The sequence below is a fragment of the Pygoscelis adeliae genome, unplaced genomic scaffold (assembly GCF_000699105.1).
Source record: "Pygoscelis adeliae isolate BGI_AS28 unplaced genomic scaffold, ASM69910v1 Scaffold123, whole genome shotgun sequence".
Lineage (NCBI taxonomy): Eukaryota > Metazoa > Chordata > Aves > Sphenisciformes > Spheniscidae > Pygoscelis > Pygoscelis adeliae.
Genome location: NW_008824650.1, coordinates 2,687,797 through 2,707,648, shown reverse-complemented (window position 1 = coordinate 2,707,648; position 19,852 = coordinate 2,687,797). Strand labels below are relative to the sequence as shown.

Genomic DNA, 19,852 nt, shown 5'->3' with positions numbered 1-19,852 from the left:
CAAGACCAGACTGGTGTGCTAGCACTAGAAGCAGCAAGATGTTTGGTAGCTGCTGGAATCAAGAGACCCCATGCCTTCTGACTGACAAATAAGCAGGACTGAAGAGACTGTCAGCCCATTCCTGCCCTTTATTAGCTACTATTTCTGCTATTTAAGGCCTTCTTTCTGTTTCCAATGTAATGGCACCTTATCATCTCCTCTCTTATTCAGGGTTAAAACAAGATTCCTTACAAATCGTTACACTAAATCCCTCAAAGACATTGAGAGTAAATATTTACTTTTATGAATAGATGTTGCTTCAGGGGTATGACTTGCAGCACATTATATACATTAACATCTCCAGTTTTGCCACAGCTAACAACAGTTTTAGAATACTTTCCACAGTAGCTCATGAATAATTTTCCAGGGTAGAAACATGTGATGTGCGCTGTGGTTGCTGACCAGTAGAGGGAGATGGGATACTGTAGTCAAATAAAAATCCAACACAAATAAGAATCCAGCAGCAGAATCTTTCAAAGGATGCCATTAGAACACAATGCAGCTCCATTTTTCCTTCTTCTTCCATTGATTGCTACTAGCTTATACTAAGGGAGGCAAAAAGTGAGCTCTTACATATTCTGGTTTAGCTCTAGCATTATTAAAAACCTGAATTCAAATCTTTGGAGAACTTTTTCAAGGCACCAAGCTTTTTTGTTTGTTTTTTAAATTAGGAGAAACATTGATTTGGGTAGGGGTGAAACAGATCCAGGAAAGACAAATATCTGCAAAATCCTCTCAGTTTGAGAGGATTCATGGACACTGAATGTTTCAAAGCTGCGTGCTACATTTTCAAAATAAGAACCAATACAAAGTCCTGAGGTACTGGAAAATAAGTAACATATATATTAAAAATTAAAACACAAAGAACATTTTAGTTTGTTTGACTACCCTTACTAGGTACATTCTTCACCATGGACTTATTTAGCTGTTTAAAAAAAAGCCACACTGATCAAGCTGAAGAAATATAACGTGTTTTGAAGATACTGAAGGTAGAACATTAATACAAGGTGCTAGGTAAAGAACTACAAAGCGAAATACTGAAGAGAAGTATTTATAAGACCTCCTAGCAGTATAGCCCAGGATGAGCATTCAGATCAACCTGTTTAATGTTTTCTTAAATAACCCTGTAATTTACCAGTTTTGCAAAACCTGCGAAGTTGGAAGACAGTGCCAATGCTGGAAGAGGACTACTGCTTTACAATAATATTATGACTTTATAAATTAAGAGTAATGCAACTGGGATTAAATGTAATGGTGCAAAGTCCAAAAAATGTGATTTGGAGAAAATAAAAAACGCTCCTCACCAGTAACTGAGGTTCAAGACATTTGTCATATACTAGAGTCCGAATGAATAACTACAGACTCCCCTTCTACCACCACTGCTTTCAAATACCTGGAGAAGCAGACTGAGAATATGACCCCATGATCATAGACCAAGGCATGCCTTGTTCTTCTCCAGTTGTAATCCATGACCATCATTAGAGATCCCAAATAAGACAGGGATTTTGGTGGAGTGTTGGTGAAAGTTTTTCCATTACCATAAAGTTACCTGTTTTCCTTTATGGTGAAAATTCACAAGGTTCATTCACTCACACTCTGCTTCTCCAAGTATTACCTCACACTGGCTCACCAACTGGAAATGAAACTAACTTCTTTACGTTAATAGCATTATCTCAACACAGCTCCAGCAATGAAAACTGGTATCTGGCATGATTTTATGTAACTCACACAAGAGATCTGGGGAATCCAAAAGGAATGGGTGACCTGCCCCAAGGGCCCCAAGATTAACTGGTTCACCAGAATAAAGAGAATTCATCTTTCCAATTGCAACAGTGACCGAGCTCAAGCCTTTGTCCCAGGTGACCACTGACAGCTGAGAACTCAACAGGTTGTGGGTCATGCCAACAAGCTGCAGGTACCAACTCCCAACAGATTATCTCATAGTGTGAGAACAAATATCCCCGGGAATCAAAAGGAAGCCAATAGTCTTTGAGAAGAGCTGAGAGAGTGACAGTAAACACTACCATCCCAAATTTGACCTTTCAGGTCAAAGGAGTCTGAGTTCTTTAGTCCAGAGTTGACAGTCATTCTGTCTTTTGGGCAGAAGAAAGGAAAATGTGCAGAACTTTTTCCCTCTGAGATGGTGAAAAAGTAAACACAATCAACCTCCCAAAGAAGCAAGCTTCTGAGAGACAGAGAAGGAAATCTCTGAAAAGGAATGTGGCAAAAAGTATTCATTAGCATTATATCTAAACATAACAGATACTCTTCCTTAGAGCTTACAGTGCTTGCACAGAGTCCATGTGACTGGTGAAATGCAAGAGCAGATGCAGTTGAAAGACTGTATCAAACAGTCAGGAAGTAGAATATATAAAGAAAATCAACAACATGAACGTTTAAACTGAAATGCAAGAGCAGATGCAGTTGAAAGACTGTATCAGTCAGGAAGTGGAATATATAAAGAAAATCAACAACATGAGCGTTTAAACTCTGTAGGACTGATGTCTGTGTGCTTGAAAGCTCTTCCTCTAAGACTACAGGCTACCTTTTTCCATCTCTAATCACAGATCAGGTGTCTTTTCACTACAAAATCCAGTAAAGCACATGGAAGAATCCTGGGGAAATAAAAGTGACTGTTCCATTGATACCAAGGTGCTTAAGGATAAAAAGTCTCCAGTAGAAGTCTGGCTTTCTGGGTAAAGGAGGAAATAATCTGACATAAGACACTGGTGACCAACTGTTACATTCAGCATTGCCTTCTTGGCTACCAGATCAGTTAGCAGCAGGAGGTCCTTTGGCACATGGGCAGAATCTTAACTACAGCCCTGCTCAAGTTTTAACATAATACTAGTACTGGATAAGATACTTACCTTTAAGGACTCAGCCAAGGTATCAGACCCAACACATTGAAGCCACAGTATGCTCAGAGTCTAAATAGAGTCAAGAGATGAAGGAAACTACCTCACTAGCAAGATGCCTGGATAATCCAAGAAGTCCAGTGCTGAAGTTACAAAGTTGTTTTTTTTGTACTGAGCAGTAACTGAAGCTCCAGTACTTTTAGCCATGCTGCAGAACTCAAGGAGGATGCTGTTGGTCATTGTACAAACAGACTAATACATGTGCAGTGCTCTTGATCCACCCCATTACTTTGCCTTGTTGTGCAATGTAGGCTTTCCACCTTTTAGATCACAGCACTCAATCTAGCATTACATACAATTATCTGATATGCAAGACGGTTCTATGAACATTTTGGGACTAAGTATCTATTACATTGTTGCCTCTGACCGTGGAAAGCTGAAGTCTAATTGAGCAGTACATTCCAGACCAAAATTACTTAATGGGCTTAGTTAAGCCAGAATTGGACCATCTTTAAAAGGAAAAACACACCGAAACAAACAAAAACCAAAGCAAGCCAAAAAACACCAATTGCAAAATCCAGGAAACAGAGAAAGCCACAGCTTTCTACCACGCTGCAGAACAGATTAGTCTGTTTCTATAGCAGGCAGCTAATGCCTTCTTTTGGCAAACAAACTCTTCAGACAGAGCCAAGAGTCTAGCAGATGATTTACTGATTAAAAGCAAAATGAGAAACTGAAAACAAAAATTTTCTGGAGAATGTAATAATTTGCATAATTAAGCCATCCATTTTAGTCCTAAATTGTCTTACCAATATAGCCAGAACAGGCTCAAAACACCTGGATACTCTTTAGCTATTGCACAGGGATCTTTACATAAAATGTCTTTATGTAAATTCTGGTAGCCATGAAGAAGCCAATATAAGTTTGGGCTCGTCTGAAAGTTTTTTAGATAGCGATTCCAACTGCAGAACAAATTATATCCTCTCTTTCTGTTCTGCTAGGAAGTCTTCCCCCAGCTCCTCCTCTAGTATAACATGAAAGATACAGTTGAAACAACATGGTTTTGTACAGTCAAAGCACAGCATTATGGGAGAATTTCTCTTCAAGAGATCAAATTTCATTTAACACTCAGGAAACACTCATTTAAAAAAAAATGAACTACAAGCAAAGGCAGACTGAAAGGAGAATACTCACTTGTAGCGTAGTGTCGAAAACAACAAGCTTAGAGCTTGTTGGAACAATGTCATAACACTTGTGTGACCTCATGAATCGCACATAAATGTCACTTTCCGATTCTTCAAGTGCTGTAAGTAAAAACATTATGTTGTTTTATTTATGTAACCTTAAAAAAAAAGTAAAAAACATGCCAAATCAACTGAACACCACTGCAGAAGGACAACCCTAAAGCAAAACTCAAATTCACACTTTCAGATCTGGACAGACAGTCATAGTTTTGCACTCTGCATTTCAGACTCATCTTTCCTTCCAAATTAAGTAGAACAAAGACAAAATGCATTGTTCTTCCTTCATGAGAAAGGACTTCCGTACTGAAGAGTTATAGTTAAAAAAAAAAAATCTTATTTTTCTAACAGCAAATTATTGGAATATGCATCTGAACTCTAGTTACGTACAGAGGAAGCCAGTTTAAAGCTTAAGTACTGTCAGGCTTGACTAACTCAAGCTCCTTAAATAATATTTCTCCAATCTCATCTCTGTCCAGTCCACTTTTCACGTAGTAATTTTGTATTTTCTAAAGAGGCAGCAAGCAAGTTATGTAATCGGTTCCGTTCTCTTCAGCCTACTTCACATACAGCATCACGAATCCAACATTTTATGTATAAGAACAGGATCCACTTGGCTGGAGTGTTTTTAGTGTGGCATGTCTGTAGCAAGGACATGCAATCCGGTCCGTATTAATTTAAATTTACTTTCAGTTTGTCAGAGTTTAGATGCATAAGCATACATTCTTCAGATCTGCTCAGGTATGTTAACTTTTTTTTTAAAAAGCAGTTTGGCCCTCCATTCTTTACAGCAGGTACCTAGAACTTAGTCAAGGTTAACTCCTCCATCAGATATGCACCCTTTAGACCCTGTAATAACGCACAGAAACTTGGTCATATGTTAAACTTTTAAAGAGTGGACAAAAAAGAAAAACAAAAAAACCTTGAAATACCTACTGATCATTGAAGAACTTCATATTAGGAAGCTAAAAACCTCAAAATCCTTGTTTGCTAGATTTGCTCAAAATCAATCATCTAGCACTGGACAAATTATTTGTCACTTCCACAGAGTGGCTCAGCACAGCTTCTTTAGTCCAATTCTACAGAATCGAAGCTGGACCTCTCTTGCAAGTGGCTCCTCTAGGATACAGGCAGTCTCTTCTACGTACTAAGGAAGTCCTTCATCTCCAACTCTCATTACTCTAAAAAAAAGCCTTTTCCCCACTGAAACACAAGCAATGTGAAATAGAAGTTTTCATAGGAATACAGAAGAGAGTCCAACTGGGAGAAAGCAGAAGGAGAAGAGAAAATAATTTGTTGGATTTATGTTCCTATAAAGGTCAGGACCAGAAGTGAAAATAGCAAGAGCTAGGAAAAATTGGTAAGAGATTAGGAAACCATGTGAGCAAACTGATAGGGAAAGGACTAGGCAGACAGACCTGGACAATGCTGGTGGGAAGCAACCTTTATGAGATGATCCCAAAGGGGAACTGGTACTGACTCAGCAAGGGCATGTATAGAAGAGGTTAAAAAGTGTAGTTTGGGACAGAGAAACCTTTATATAACTCCATAATATACTAACATCTTATCATCCTCTAACTTCTGCAACAGCATAAACAGCTACTGTCTGTTTGAAGTGAATTTAATGACCCTGAGATACAGTGAGTTGTTGGGAGGTTTTTTTGCTGGGTTTTTCGGTTTTGTTTTGGGTGGGGTTTTTTGGTTTTTTTTAAATACACAAAGTAGAAGCAGGGAGAGGACAAGACACTAAGCATTGAAAACAATATTATAAGAACATTTAGATGACATACCAAGAACTCTGGTCTTCAGGAAGTTAAGGTTGCTTCTATAACCATAAATGCAGTCCCTCTGTGCAGTATCAGTCCTTATCTACTTTAATCTCAACTTTTTCCCATGGGACAGTACACAATGAGAACTGCACTTGAAACGGTAAGTCAAATCACCAGTAAATAAGACTACTTGATCATGGCTACTAACATGATCAGTAACCATTAGAGAATGTATTTCATGAGTAAAATGTCTCTTCATAAGAGACATTAAGTATGTGTCTCTGACACTGCACTGTCATGTCTTTTCCCAGCACTGCAAAAACTACAAGTTAGCCTACAGGACAGGACGAAACTAGTTTCTTCCAATTTTAGTCCCCTGCCTCTTTCAGTAGATACATTCCAATTGCTGCAGCAAGCAAGATAATGGTCCAACAGTTCTGCATCACCTGCAGACCAAGTCTATTCCCCACGCTGACTGAAACAAAGGTTCTCCAAAACCATCACCAAGTACCCAGAAACTACTACAAGTGTATATATCCAGGGAAGTTACTATTCTAATTCTGAATCTGTATTTCCTATTGAGTCTGTAGCCTTAACAACGTGACTTTATGTACAATTAAGTATACTACAGGTAGAAACAAGCACAGGAACACCTCAAATAGTTGATAAACTACAAAACAACCAACTATTTTTAGCTGAAAAAAATTTACACTCTTAGCAGAGCACATCATTGCTCAATACAGTCTTGCCAACCTACCAATAATTATGCAAATTTAATGTATCACAATAGCAAGCACAGTAACTGTGAAGCAGGACATGTTGCCAGATTTAATCAGGTAAGGCTGTTAATGGCAGCCACAATTAAGAACTCTATTGACCAGCACAGTGGAGGTGTGCCTATAAACCCTCCTCTCACTTACCACACACTCCCACTCTCCAAACACAACTTCAAGTGGACCTCAACAATCCTCACCAATTTAGGATGCATGGGATTGGTTAGGTGCTATCCCACCCTACGCTGCCTTCCAACTCAGAGGAGGCACCACACTGCTTCCCAAACTGACACTGGAAAGTTACAATTAAAAATATTCAGAAGCATGAGATAGCTGTCTGTGAGCACTGTTTAACACCCATATAAATAGCTAGGAAACTCTAGCAGGATCTGAACAAGGATCCAATTGTCCAGCTAGAACTGAGGTTTATTTCTACAGAAGATCCTTATACTATAAATAAGTATAATGCACCAATTTATTAGTTACTGACTAAACATGCAAAACAAGCAGCACTGATTTAACTCGTATGTCCTACATGACTTCATCAAGTGCCTGTTGCAAAGGATATTTAAGACCTTCTAACACCTTCAACTACTTGGGATTACTAAACAGGTGCCAAACCCTAGTTCTTTCTACAGGTATTGTATGTGCATTATGTATATACAGCTGCTCAAAGAAGAAAAGATCTCTCAAGCTGAAAGCTTAGCACATCCCAGGGGTGCAACTCACATCCACCTTTCCTGCAGAGCACAAGTGGACAGGGCATAGTCTTCTTTACAGTTCCTCTCACCTTCCAGAGGACAAACTTACTGCTTTTGGTTGTATCCAGCCACCACTGTGCTGCAAATACAAGTAATCAAATATAAACACCCTAATCTCCATTAGGATATTTCTACTTTATTACCTATTTATTTTCTAGTTCCAGTCTTACTTGTTTTCTGATAAATGTTCGTCCTTTCTGGCTACTATTAAGCTTTTGCAGTCTTACCCAGCACCTGCAAAGCAGTACTCCCTTCAGCTTGACTTAAAAATCTCACTCAGTTTCTGCATGTCATCTCTGATCTGCATAGGAGATCATCCACCCAACATGCAGGAGCTATGAATATATACTGGCCATTCTTTCACCATAAAGTCAGTAACATATTCAGATGTTGATATGACAATGGTGTACTACATGAACAAGAGGTAACATAAAATCTCTGCTCCTGCTTGAGGAAGTGAGTGAGGTATCCAAAATTAGATTTGCATAAGAAGCCTCATTTACAGAAGCCCCAGTTACACTAATTTAATGCTTAACATGTCCTAAGCTGTGTCACACTGAAGGGCCACAGAGGAGAAGGACTACATGCTACAGCCCAACTTCTTAGATCAGGGACCTCCTAAGCGAGTCCTCCTTGTCGGAAGCTGAACTGGAGTCACAACTGTGCTAAGCACTGCCTGTCCTTGACATTCCTGTCAATTGTATTCCTTCTCCCTTGGTCAGATGCCCGATGTATGCCTTTCTGATATTGCTTCTGCAACAACTCATGCAAGGAGTGGGAAGATGGAAAGGGACTAGACGATTACAATTGCCCTGGCAAGGCAGTCGCAGATAAGCCTTATGGAGCACATTTGCTGGACCTTAGCTTAAGTCTAGACCAAGACTTAGGACACTGCCTCCAGCCAAACCTCAGCTTTCTACAGCTCATGATCCGGAAGTTAGCTGGCTCACAGACAGAGCAGATTCCCAGCAGGAGGCATCTTAATCTAGAGCAGGATCAGGGGAGGAGAAGAGTCCACTAATAAGTAGTTGAATGTGCATTTCCATGTGGCTGTTCACTCATGAAAGCTTATTTCTTGAAGATTCATCTGAAAGTTATTTTGCAAGTGGACATTCTCCATGTGCACCCCCTCTCCTCAAGTCATAGGTGAAGGCAAAAAAAAAAAAAAAACCCCACACCAAAATCCCCAGTGCTGTTTTCTGCAATTTTTAATAGAGCATAAACGGAAGTCACCTGAAAGGTTACAAGATTTTTTGACAGTTTAACACCTGAAGTTGAGAGCCTTGTCATACAGGCTTTTACAGAGTAAATTCTCTCTCCGCATCAGCATTTTATTTATTCCTACAGGTAGAGATCCTTTAAAGAGTAGTATATTTGCCACTAAACTGCCCAATCTTATTCACTTAAGACCAAATGATTTTTACTCCCTTCCTTTCTCCCACCCTTCACTGTAACATGAGACATGCTTTAGCTTTTTATTTCAGGCAGTAAATATTTACAAAGACATCACAGCTTTTTTTTTTTTTTTTAAAAACATTAACTATTCAGCAATACTGACTCAGATTGCAATGGGACTTGGTACTAAGTATAATTGTCTATTTAGAGAGCTCTAAAGGTAGAGCTATCATCTGAATACTCCTCATAAAATGACAGGGAAACTTCTGCAGCATTACTGAAGCCATTTCCTCCAAGACCTACTGAACAGATACCTTCAGTTCCACTCATACCTTTGCCACCATGCCGGGCACTTTTCTACTGTAGCTTTCCCCTCAGAATTTCAAGGCCTTCAAAAGAAGAAAAAGGAGAGAAAAAAGGAAGCGCCTGCAGATGGAGAACAGGAACACGCAGTAAAACATATGGTCAACACATATTGAAAAGCTTCCAAATACTGCGACATAAAAACCTATAGAAAGTTCCTCAGAAGTGCTTACTGCAAACCACAGGCTGTATTTCTGTGCTATATGCATACTGGGCTGGCCCAACAGTGAGATACTGGACCATACATGCTTCTTAATTTCAACAATACAAAATCATGACCTTTCCTGTTATATTTTCTATTATAGCTGTATTATGCTCCTTGTATTTCTGCACTGGTATCCAGTCACATTTCAAGTTTAGTCTGTGGCTCCAGGAACGTTTGAAAGGAAGACATGGTTTTCCACAGAGACTGTTTTCTCTCATCTGCTTTAAAGAGTAAATTCCACCACAGACCACAATCATGCCGCTGCAGGTCTCTATAGCACCCCTGCTCCTCATGGTTAGATTGAGAGCTGGTAGCTCTAGCAATTCTCAAACATCTGAAGAACACAAAGAACCCTTCTCATAGGCCTAAACAACTGTTTGTATAACTGACATTTCTAAGTTTACTATGAAATTAACTACCAAATTTTAAAAGCCCTTTAAAAAGCAGAGAAAAAACAGCCGATAGCAGCTGAGGGGTTTTTTGTTGTTGTTTTTTTAACATACTGTCTAGCTAAGTGAACAACTTAGAGGAAAACAGAAACCACCTATGTACACAATAATTCCACCATCCCCCCTGATTTTTAATCAGAATCAGCCTGGGAAACTATGCAACTTTAAAAGCTTGGAGTTTTCTTACAGCAGCAGGAGCTAAGCACTCCCAGCACTCAACACTACACTCTTCAGCTTGACTACTATTAGCATAACTATCTCCCCGCAGCCAGTTCAGATGGTGGATAAAGGGAAATGGGGAAGGGAGTAGAAATGTACTTTTGTGATATTCTCACGTGTACTAAATAACCTAGTTACTAGAGAAAACATTTTCTTTTCAGTTACTGCACACATACATATCTGTACTTTAGGTTACTCTAAGTCACACTCCTGTTTTAAAAAAGCCAAGTAGTATGTTGAATATGACACTTCAGATGCTAGAGAATTAAAATGTTACTGTTAGAGACAAAAGATATTTTTCATCCCAACGTTTACTACAGAACTGATCCAACAGCAATACATTAGGTGAAATTTATTGGTATAATTATACTGATAAACTTTACTAAAAGAAGCGTTATAGCAACAAAAGCACTCTACACTATTCTCTCATATCACTTAATCAAGTAAAATAATTATTTTGTTAACATAGAAATAAAAACCCAACTTAGACAAACACATATCGTCACAGTGAAAAGAGGAATTGGAGAGTTCTTCATGTACATCTAGCTTAAGCTGCAATTTAAAAGATAAATTTTTCACATCCCTAGCCAACACTCCTTTGTCAGCAAATACAGAATAACTCCACCTTTTCAAAGGCCAGGTCTAAAGATGTGGCTCCACAGCAGCATAAACAGTAGCACAGCATAGTAGCAGCAGCTGCTGATCCCTTTCCACTGGCTGTGTGGTTCCATCCCTCCCTCACACTGCTTCTGGATTTATACAAAACTGTTTAAATTTATCGGCTTCCTGATAGTGCCAGTTTTAGGTCTATTCAGCTCCCATATCTAGCCATATGGCAAGCAGATTATTCCTGCCCTTTCCTTACACTAGAAGCTATGCAGTACAAGGACACCAGCCTTGCTGTGGCAGCTAGCCATTAGATCAGCTTAGCTATGTCAAATAGTGCCAGAAGACACCAGGGTGACTAATCACTTAAATAAGCCAACGCAAGTTACCCTCTCTCCCTACTGTTATAGATAACCCTTGGCAGAGTATACAATAGGTAAAAAGATATCATTAACCTTGTAAATTGTTCTTCTGCCTGCATTTTTATCTGAAAGTTGTCACCAAAACTGGCTATAAAGTTTCTGTTCACCCCCAGTCTGAACTTACTGAATGAGTTCCTTAGTATCCTTGATAACCTCTCCCACAACTTCCACAATGCAGGAGATGGTAGTAGTTCTAGTGTAAGTCATTAACGCAACACCTCTAATAGATCTGAAAAAACATCTAGAATGGATATAGTTAATCCACTCCAAGAGCAACAGTGACACTACATAGCAAGAACCACAAACTATTCCTCAGATGTCTCTACAAGCTCACCGACAGCCCCCGAAACATGACTTTTAAGGGAAATGGAGGCATCTGAATGAAGAAGTGGGGTTTCAAGAACAACGTTCCAGGAATCAGTTGTTCAGGTAGGATTTTTATCAGCATTCCTCAGCTAAGGGACAGACAGGAACAGATTCTGAAAAGGAATCCAGTACTACGCTGTGTACAGTATGTTGCTGTGATCATGAGCAACAGCTTTACTTCAACCTACCTTCTATAAGAGAAATATGACTAATTTGTTAGATAGGTTTGAATGATACACAGACAAATTAAAATTTACATGGTATATCCTGTGAAAAGCATGGGAACTGACGGACTGGGAGAGAAGAACAAGAAAATGCAATTTTGTCACAGAGTAATGCAGTAAGAGGGCATGACTTTTCAGTCTGCTGAGCTGCCTGCTAAAGAGCCAAGAACAGTGAAAGAACAGTGAAAACAGTGGACAAGAAACAAGACACCAGAAGCTGAATCAATGTCAGACTTGGTAGGAGAAGAATACTAACATAGTTTAAGAAGGGCAAGTACAGAAAAAAGAAGTGATGTTGTACTGTATCATTTGATTTCTGTTTATTCAAGATGAAACTTCTCTCAGGGAAAAAAAAACCACCACCAAAATAACCACCCATGTAATCAGTCACAGGATAAGACTGAGTGGTAAAAAAAGATGGAAAAAGTGGGAAGAGATGGTTACAAGGATGCCTACTCTAAGTGGCAGGAGATAAATCATCATTAAGTTTTTAGAACATGCTCGGCACAACTTTGTTGCAGAGATGGCAACCACAGCTAGCAAAGGACTACTTCCAGGGGAAAAAAACCAAAACAGATTTAAAGCCTAATACATAGGAAGTAATATGATGACAGTGATAGGAGTTGACTATTCCATCATAAGCTGAAAGGATTTCATATGCAAGGAACCAAAAAGAGAGGATGTAGTGACATAGACAAGGTTGGTGGTTGTTTTGTTTTTTTTTTTTTCTTTCTGAAAGCTGCAGAGAGCTTTAAAATATCCTGGCAGACCACACACTAAAGTTACACGGTAGCATTATTCATGCAGCCACAGGCTATATGATATGGATGTTGCGGATTGAACATTTCCCACCCCAATCTAAAGGAATGCATGAGCTGGCAGCTAAAGAAAGATCACAGTAAGTTTACAGATGTAAGATACTCTGATACAAAGAAGCGATAGGAAGCATATCTAGAGATCAGTATCAGAACCTTCTTCAGTGATCCAGGATGAATCCAATTACATATTACAGCATGAATATATGACATGACAGGAAGAATAGGATTTTAAAAAGAAGCATGAGCACACAGGGACAACATTAGAGTAAGCTCCACCCTGCTAACTGTATCTCATCCTACAAATAGGAAGGGGGTCTAGAGGTACACAAAATAAGAGGGGAAAATAGGTACACTGACAAATGTAAATAAAAATGAATAGAGAAGTGCATACTGTCTTGTTGGTCGAGTCTTCAGAAAAAGGTTAATCATTTCTAATAACAGCGACAAGCTAAAAGAAACCGTAACATATCTTAAAACATTTCAGTTCAAGAATTATATTTGTAATTGCTTAAGACACTTTCGAACATAATATTCAGGATTTGCTTGCCTCTACACCTTTTTTTTTTGCACACCTTTTAGTATGCCTTTTGAATTCTAGAGTTTGTGCAACTGTTCAGTCACTTTAGATCATTAAGGTAATTGAGATGTTTTCTCTCCTTGTCACAAGGAGTTGCTTGATGCAGAGACAGCAGGTTATTACATATGTAAACAGGAGTCACCCTAGTTAAAAACAACCATTCCTGAACTCTGCAAGTTCATGAAGGAGAAGATACAGTACCAGTCAAAAGGAGAGCCAAACAAATTCAAAACCAGTCAGAATTCTTAGGTACGTATCGAAGCAAGTTATTAAACCCGGTGTAGTTGTAAGCACCTACAAAAGAAGCTCATCAAAAGCAAAGAAGAAAGCCAACATGGTTGCATCAAGAACAGTTCAGTCTAATCAGTTTTTACTCAGGATAAAATGATCAAGTGGATGAAAAAAAGAGGGCAGACACAAAATAATTTAAAAAAAAAAAATCACAGTACACTTGAGACACTGAAAGCAAGCTTCGATACTACCACATGTGGAAAAGATAAGGCAGAATCAATACAAGGTAGCTGCCTAACAAGTAATCCCAGCTGCAGCAAAACTAGTAAGATGTTTTGGTTTTTTTTCAGTGGGTTTGCAAGACTAGATGACAACTATGTGTTTTTAAGAAGATATGAACTCCAGTTCAAACTATTCTCAAAGTTGGAACATTTGCAAGGTCCACCTTATGCAAATCAGCTAGTGCAGAATAGCATGCAAGTTCATACTACATGTCTTTAATTTTCTACAAGTCACTTTGGAAGAGCTTTTGACCAGTAGCTTGGCATTTCACAGGGAAAACATTGCAAGAGAATCTCAGAAGATCGGGGCTTCATTTTATTCAGTATTTTCCTTAGTGATCTTCAAAACAGGAACAGAACATGCTTCAAAGAGTTTGCAGTAAGAGTTAGAAATGGTTGGAAGACTTTAAACCTCATAATATCTTCAAACCAAATTCATAAGTAGTTTGGAGTTAATACAATCTTTTAGAGAATACCAGAATCTGAAAGGAACACTCAGTTGGCTAAGTGCAAATTAGAGGAGTGACTAAATATCACTACTACTGAGAAAGAGCTACCCTCTTATTAATTTGATTTGCTATAGCATAAGTAGGGAAGAAAAAGCACAGTTTGCTTAAACGAAATAACAAGCAAACAAAAAAAACCGACGCCAGCTGTTAGAGAGCTATTAATGCATTCCAGAAGCTGTTAGACAGAACAAAGCAACGTTAGGACATTGTACAGTCTCCTTCCTTAAGGGTCCTAAACATAGAATGAGACAAGTGTCCGCAATGGCAAAAGCACATCCTGCTTTAGTGAAGAACAAAAAAGATTAGCTCCTGAGACTACTTCAAAAGACCCACTTTTCCGGTTTTGAGATTTCAATATCGCCGCTTCTTCAAACTTCAGTAGTAGCTAAGACTTCTAAGAGAAAACTAATACAAATAGCTGCCTCAAAAATTAAAAGATTCAGATTGTGTTTCAGTCTTTCTTGTATTCATAGCACAGTTCAAAATCCTGCACTGAATTTTGTTTTTCATTTTTGGAGTTAGTAAGTCCTGGTAAATAGGCTGAGAAGTTAATACTTCTTTCCTGTAGCTCTCCACTGGCAGTGTGGATAACCAAATGATTAAGTGAGATTTGAGGCAGACAAGAAAGTGATGAGCAGCTTAAGAAACTTCACATTCCAGAGCTAATCATAGTAACTCTGAAGTTTCTTGTCCAGGCAGGCAGAGAAACTTATTTGTTTACAAGCAAGAGCTGCCTTGTTTAGGGACTAACTGGTAAACAGTATCATAAGTCCGACTGAATACTTTTGAAACAGCCCACTATCACTTATATCAACTTTTGGTCAAAGTTAAAGATTGGTACTTTGATGAAAGCTACATCACCGTGGTTTTGTGAATAGAGGTAGCAACTTCAGCCTGCAACCTAATAATGCTTCTAAGATTTTTCACCACAATAAAGAATAAGTGGACCTGAAGAATTTTCTAAAACATGTTCAAGATCTTCCCTTGACAAGAAACACTATTATTTTTCCCTAGGCATCCCAAACAAAGATTAATTTAAGATGTCGCCTGTCTGGAATGCAGGCATGCTCTTCACGATTGCGAGATGCAGGCCACAAAACACAAGAAACTAAAAATGGTATTAAGCTTCTGAATATTAGTATCAGCAACCATACGGTGGAGAGTTGAATTCAAGGAAGGTTTAAGGTATGCAATTAATGAAAGAATAAACCAGCCTGCATCCTTAGTATCTATACTGGAAGACTGGTAAACAATTCAAACTTTTGCTATTTCTTTAAAGCAAGCATAAGTCCTATTACATAACACAGTTTGCACACACTTTAGAAAAGAGATAGCCATTTAAGTCTTTTAGGAATTAGTTGAAGATCAAACCTAAACAAGCATCTTAACCAAAGTGTTATTCACAAGACAAGCATTTTCAAAATGAGTACACAGCATCTTCACAAGCCACAGTCGTATCCTTACTGAACAGGGCAAGTACCTAATCTTTAGATCTTCCACTGAAGACTAACAATCTAAACGCAAAGCATCATTTATATAATGCTTTAAGGAAGAAATAAATTTTTAGGTTTAACTCTTAAGGACTTTGGACTACGTTTGCTGGAGAAACAGTTTTGTCAGGTCTAACAAACTGTTGGTCTCAAATCCTGAATGACTACTTACAATATCTTAACTTGAAGCTTTTAGTAATTCAATGCTTACATTTTCATTTCTCTCTAGTCACCCCTTACACATTTCTTTTCCTTCCCTCCCTATGCATGCCAACATTTTCTAAATAGCTATTATTGCTATTTCTTATTAGAATTTAGGAATCTATATGCACACTTTAATAGATTATGAAGTGTTTTGTTTCAGTATACTAATTAAGACATTTACCTAATGGCAGGTGTAGCTTGAAGCTATACAGAAAAAGAATTAGCAGTTTCCTAACTAAAGTAGGCGAGTTCCAACACGCATTTAATACAGTCTGTTTGGATACAGTTTTCTGGAACCTAGTTTAGAAGTTCTATTGATCCATTCTCTATACCACAGAAAAACTGCAACTTCACCCAAAGCTGATCTTCCTCTGAACTCATATGATGTCCATACAGAGCACCATTGGGTTTCTTTGGGTTTTTTGCCTTTTTTTGTTGGTGGTGCATTTTGGGGTTTTTGTTGGTTTTGGGGTTTGGGTTTGTTTTTTTTTTCCTGTTAAAGGAACTGACTCAAAAATACTATGGAGTTCAAGCAAGACTATGGCAGGAGGGATACATGCAACTGCTTGTGCAGAGCAAAGCACTCACGTTCTGCTCTATGGCATTCAGTCTTCTGTTAACGGCAACCACACAATCCCTTTCACCAAGTGATCCCACTCCATCCTGAAGTGATTCAAAGCATTAGAAGTCTATCCCACAAACTCACTCCTATAGTAATTATGCTGGAAGTTAGAGTACTATTTCAAAGCTTATACAGGAAGAGTTTATATCCATTTGTTCTTGTGCCAATGTTGTTCTTCAGCTAATTTTCCTCCTTGGTGTTTACCCCCTTCCCACCCCTTACAGGATGTTTTCATACGTACAGTGTTATCACATCCCTTCTTGGCTTTCCTTTTACTAAACGAGCAAAGACTTTTAGTTTCCTCCTTTAATGAAAGTTCTATATTCCTGGTCTCATGAATGGCACTTTTCTACGCCTATCCCAGTTTGCTCCCTTCTCCAGCACCTCGGATATCTTCTTCCTCTGTGTCTTTGCATCAGTAGAAATTCATCAAACAAACTAAGCAGCAGAAAAGAATACCACAGTGTAAGGGAATAGTAGAAAAAAAGGAAGTTTGATTCTGTTTCTTAAAATGCCCAGTGTCAGAACTAAATACTCAGTCACAATATACTGAGAAAAGCAAAATAATATTGTCAAAAAAAGTTTTAAAAAACCCTAAAAAAAGCAAAAAAAATTTCACATCACAAATAAAACCACTGGTCTACAGCATATGAAAACTGGTTTTAGACAAAATGTAGGAGTGCTATTTAACTTCTGCCACAGTCAAAATTGGCAAATTCACCAAACTGGTTCACGTAAAACAGCAAAATCCATATAAAATTCAGTAGAGGAGGAAAGAATCTAAAAACACGTCAGATTTATTCAAATAGTATTCGAAAGCTACCTTGAAGATATCCACATCACATTCAGAAACCTCTTAGATGTGGTTCACTCTTAGAAGGATAGGGTTATTTAAGCTTTCCAAAGCTCTGTCTAGATGCCAAGCTGGACACCTAAAAGTCAAATTCAACTTTGCTCTAACATAGCTATGCTTGTATTTGTATTAAACTGCTTTGGCTATACGTTAATCCTAGCCATTGGTGCAACCCTTCCACGGAAGGATTTTCCCCTAAACTCCCAGATTTTCCTTTTGTCAGTCTTCTCTACTCATAGAAGAGCCACAGTAAAGCCCACCACAACATGCATCCAAAGGCAAACAGTCTCAGTATGGACAGGTACACTTTGCTTCAAGATGCAAGAACTGTTATGAAAAACAGTACCATCAACTCCTGTACTTACGTTGGAAATGCTACATTCCTTAAGATGTTTCCGACTTCTCTACTTCCCCCCCAAACCCATGCAATGCTAGTATAGTTCTAAGTTCTGGAAGTCAAAATAATTCAAAATCAATAAAGTAACTGCAGACAGCTCAAGTGCTACCCGAAGAGCAAGCTCCTAACAGAAAGCAGTGCTGATGTAAGTGACCTGACTTAAAGAAGGGCTCCACAGACAAAGCCCTGTGATCATCTACCCTCAAGTTATCGAAAACACAGTACACATTACAAAAAGTCCTATCTTAAAGGACAGTCACATCTGTTGCAGATGATTAGTAAGCAGAAACATTTCTTATGATTGTTTAGCAACAGCTAGATTGAGCCAACTTATGCAAATATTCGCTATCATTCTTGTCACATTGGCATTACTTCAGTTTAAACCAAGTCACCTTCTTTTAGTACTCAGTCATGCCCCAAGGCACTAAGTTTTCCAAGAGCTCTGACTTGACCACGACAGCCAAATTTAACAGTTGAGGTTATCAAACTACCAAGACAGTAGTATTGTTTCATCTATACTGTTCTCCCTGTATACACAGGGCATTGGAGAGGTCTATCAGATAGAACATCGCAGACCCCCACCTAGGAAGTTTCTTGAGGAAAGGACTTTGTAGTCACCCTATTCAACCCTGGTAATGCTCAGCAAAGCAGTCACAGGCAAGTAACAGCATCTTGTAGTCACCTATAAGGCAACACTGATATTGTCACATCTTCCACATACTCAAGCACGCAATGCTGTAAACCCAATACCTCTAAGTCGGAGGGTTCTTGGGACACTTGGAAGTTGAGACGATATTGTCCAAAGCCTCTGACCTTACATCAAGCAGTTGTTTACCAACCATGATAGCCCACTATCAAACCAAACAGCTTCTGGATCAAGGAAGTTCTGCATGTAAGTTATTAGCAGAGTTGACATTGTCCCTCATCTGATGCAGATGAAAGTGACAGCACTAGCAAGAGTGACTAGTAAAGATTATTGTAAAACAGTACTTCACATTGGCCACCAGATACTAACATTTATACATACACCTGAAGCAGTAGCGTCTTTCAAGTGTAGGAGAACACCAGGTTGTCTTAATATTCTTCACAGATAGCTGCTGGCCCATACTGGCTTTCACTTGGAAGATAATGTTTGCAAATCATGCAGGTGCAATACTACCTGGACACAGTCAGCCCCAACACTTCCTGTAGAAGTGTTTTCAGTTGCTTGCAGCTTTGCCAAAGCAATTACATGGACTCATTGCCATGGTAAGCGTTTTTCCATTGTTTTTTTCTAGGAAGTCTCAGGCAGAATGGTTTCACTGTTTCCAAGAACAAGTTAGGGAAAATAAATGTTTTGACCACATTAAAATTTTATGAAAGCTTTTCCATCAAGAAGTTCCTGCATCCCCCAAGACCCAAAGCAGAGAGTTTTAGAGCACACCCTGTGTAACAGGGCTGTATCTTTCGCTGTACTAAAACATCACTTCCCAGATCGGTAAGCCTTAAAAAATTTTGTTTCCTGAGAAAGACTGCATGCTTTAGCTGCTATGAACTGGTTATTTCCTAGTCAAAACAGAGTAGGGCTTTCCTCATTGTAAGGCTAAATACCATGTTAAGAATGAGAGAGTCGTGCCTTACGTAGGAGCAGGAAAACAGTTAGGACTGCTTGGAGATAGTGAGCGCTGCTGGGCTGACAAGAACCACCATGTGCAATACTTGCACAAGGTAAACATGCGTGTGTGGACTGCGGGAACAGTCTTCATCTAAGACAACAAAGCTCCCAATAGCTTCTTTTGCACTGCTCAGTTAAAGTTTTATACTTTCAATTATCTATCATTTTATATATAATTTTCATCTTTCAACTCTGAAGATGGAAATTTCCAGGAGAAAATATAAAAATAAATAATCTATAACGTTACTATACAGCAAATTGGCAGACAAAGGACATGAGGTTGCCTACGACGGCAGGGCACTTGATCATAATTTCTTGTATAAACTAATAAAGCTGAACATTTGGATACTCCGGATATGTTATTCTTTAACAACTCTGGAAAGTACATCACAGGAAAGCCCATCATCCCGTTGATACTCTTTGTTGCAAAATGACAGAAAAATATAAGCTGAGTAAATTCAGTGGAATAAGCAGTTCTCTATAGTTTCACATGCAAGTGTTTAGTATTACTTCAGCTCAGACAGCC

The 19,852-nt window shown here is 38.7% G+C and overlaps 1 protein-coding gene across 1 annotated transcript in view; it reads right to left on the bottom strand.

The window, feature by feature from the left end:
* PRKAG2 (protein kinase, AMP-activated, gamma 2 non-catalytic subunit) overlaps positions 1-4,203 on the bottom strand; it is a 38,572-nt gene extending 34,369 nt beyond the window's left edge. The window contains exon 1 of the mRNA XM_009322493.1: positions 4,092-4,203. Within this exon, the coding sequence (XP_009320768.1) occupies positions 4,092-4,163 (72 nt within the window). The 5' untranslated portion in view covers positions 4,164-4,203. The remainder of the gene's footprint in view (positions 1-4,091) is intronic.
* Positions 4,204-19,852: the final 15,649 nt, after the last annotated feature.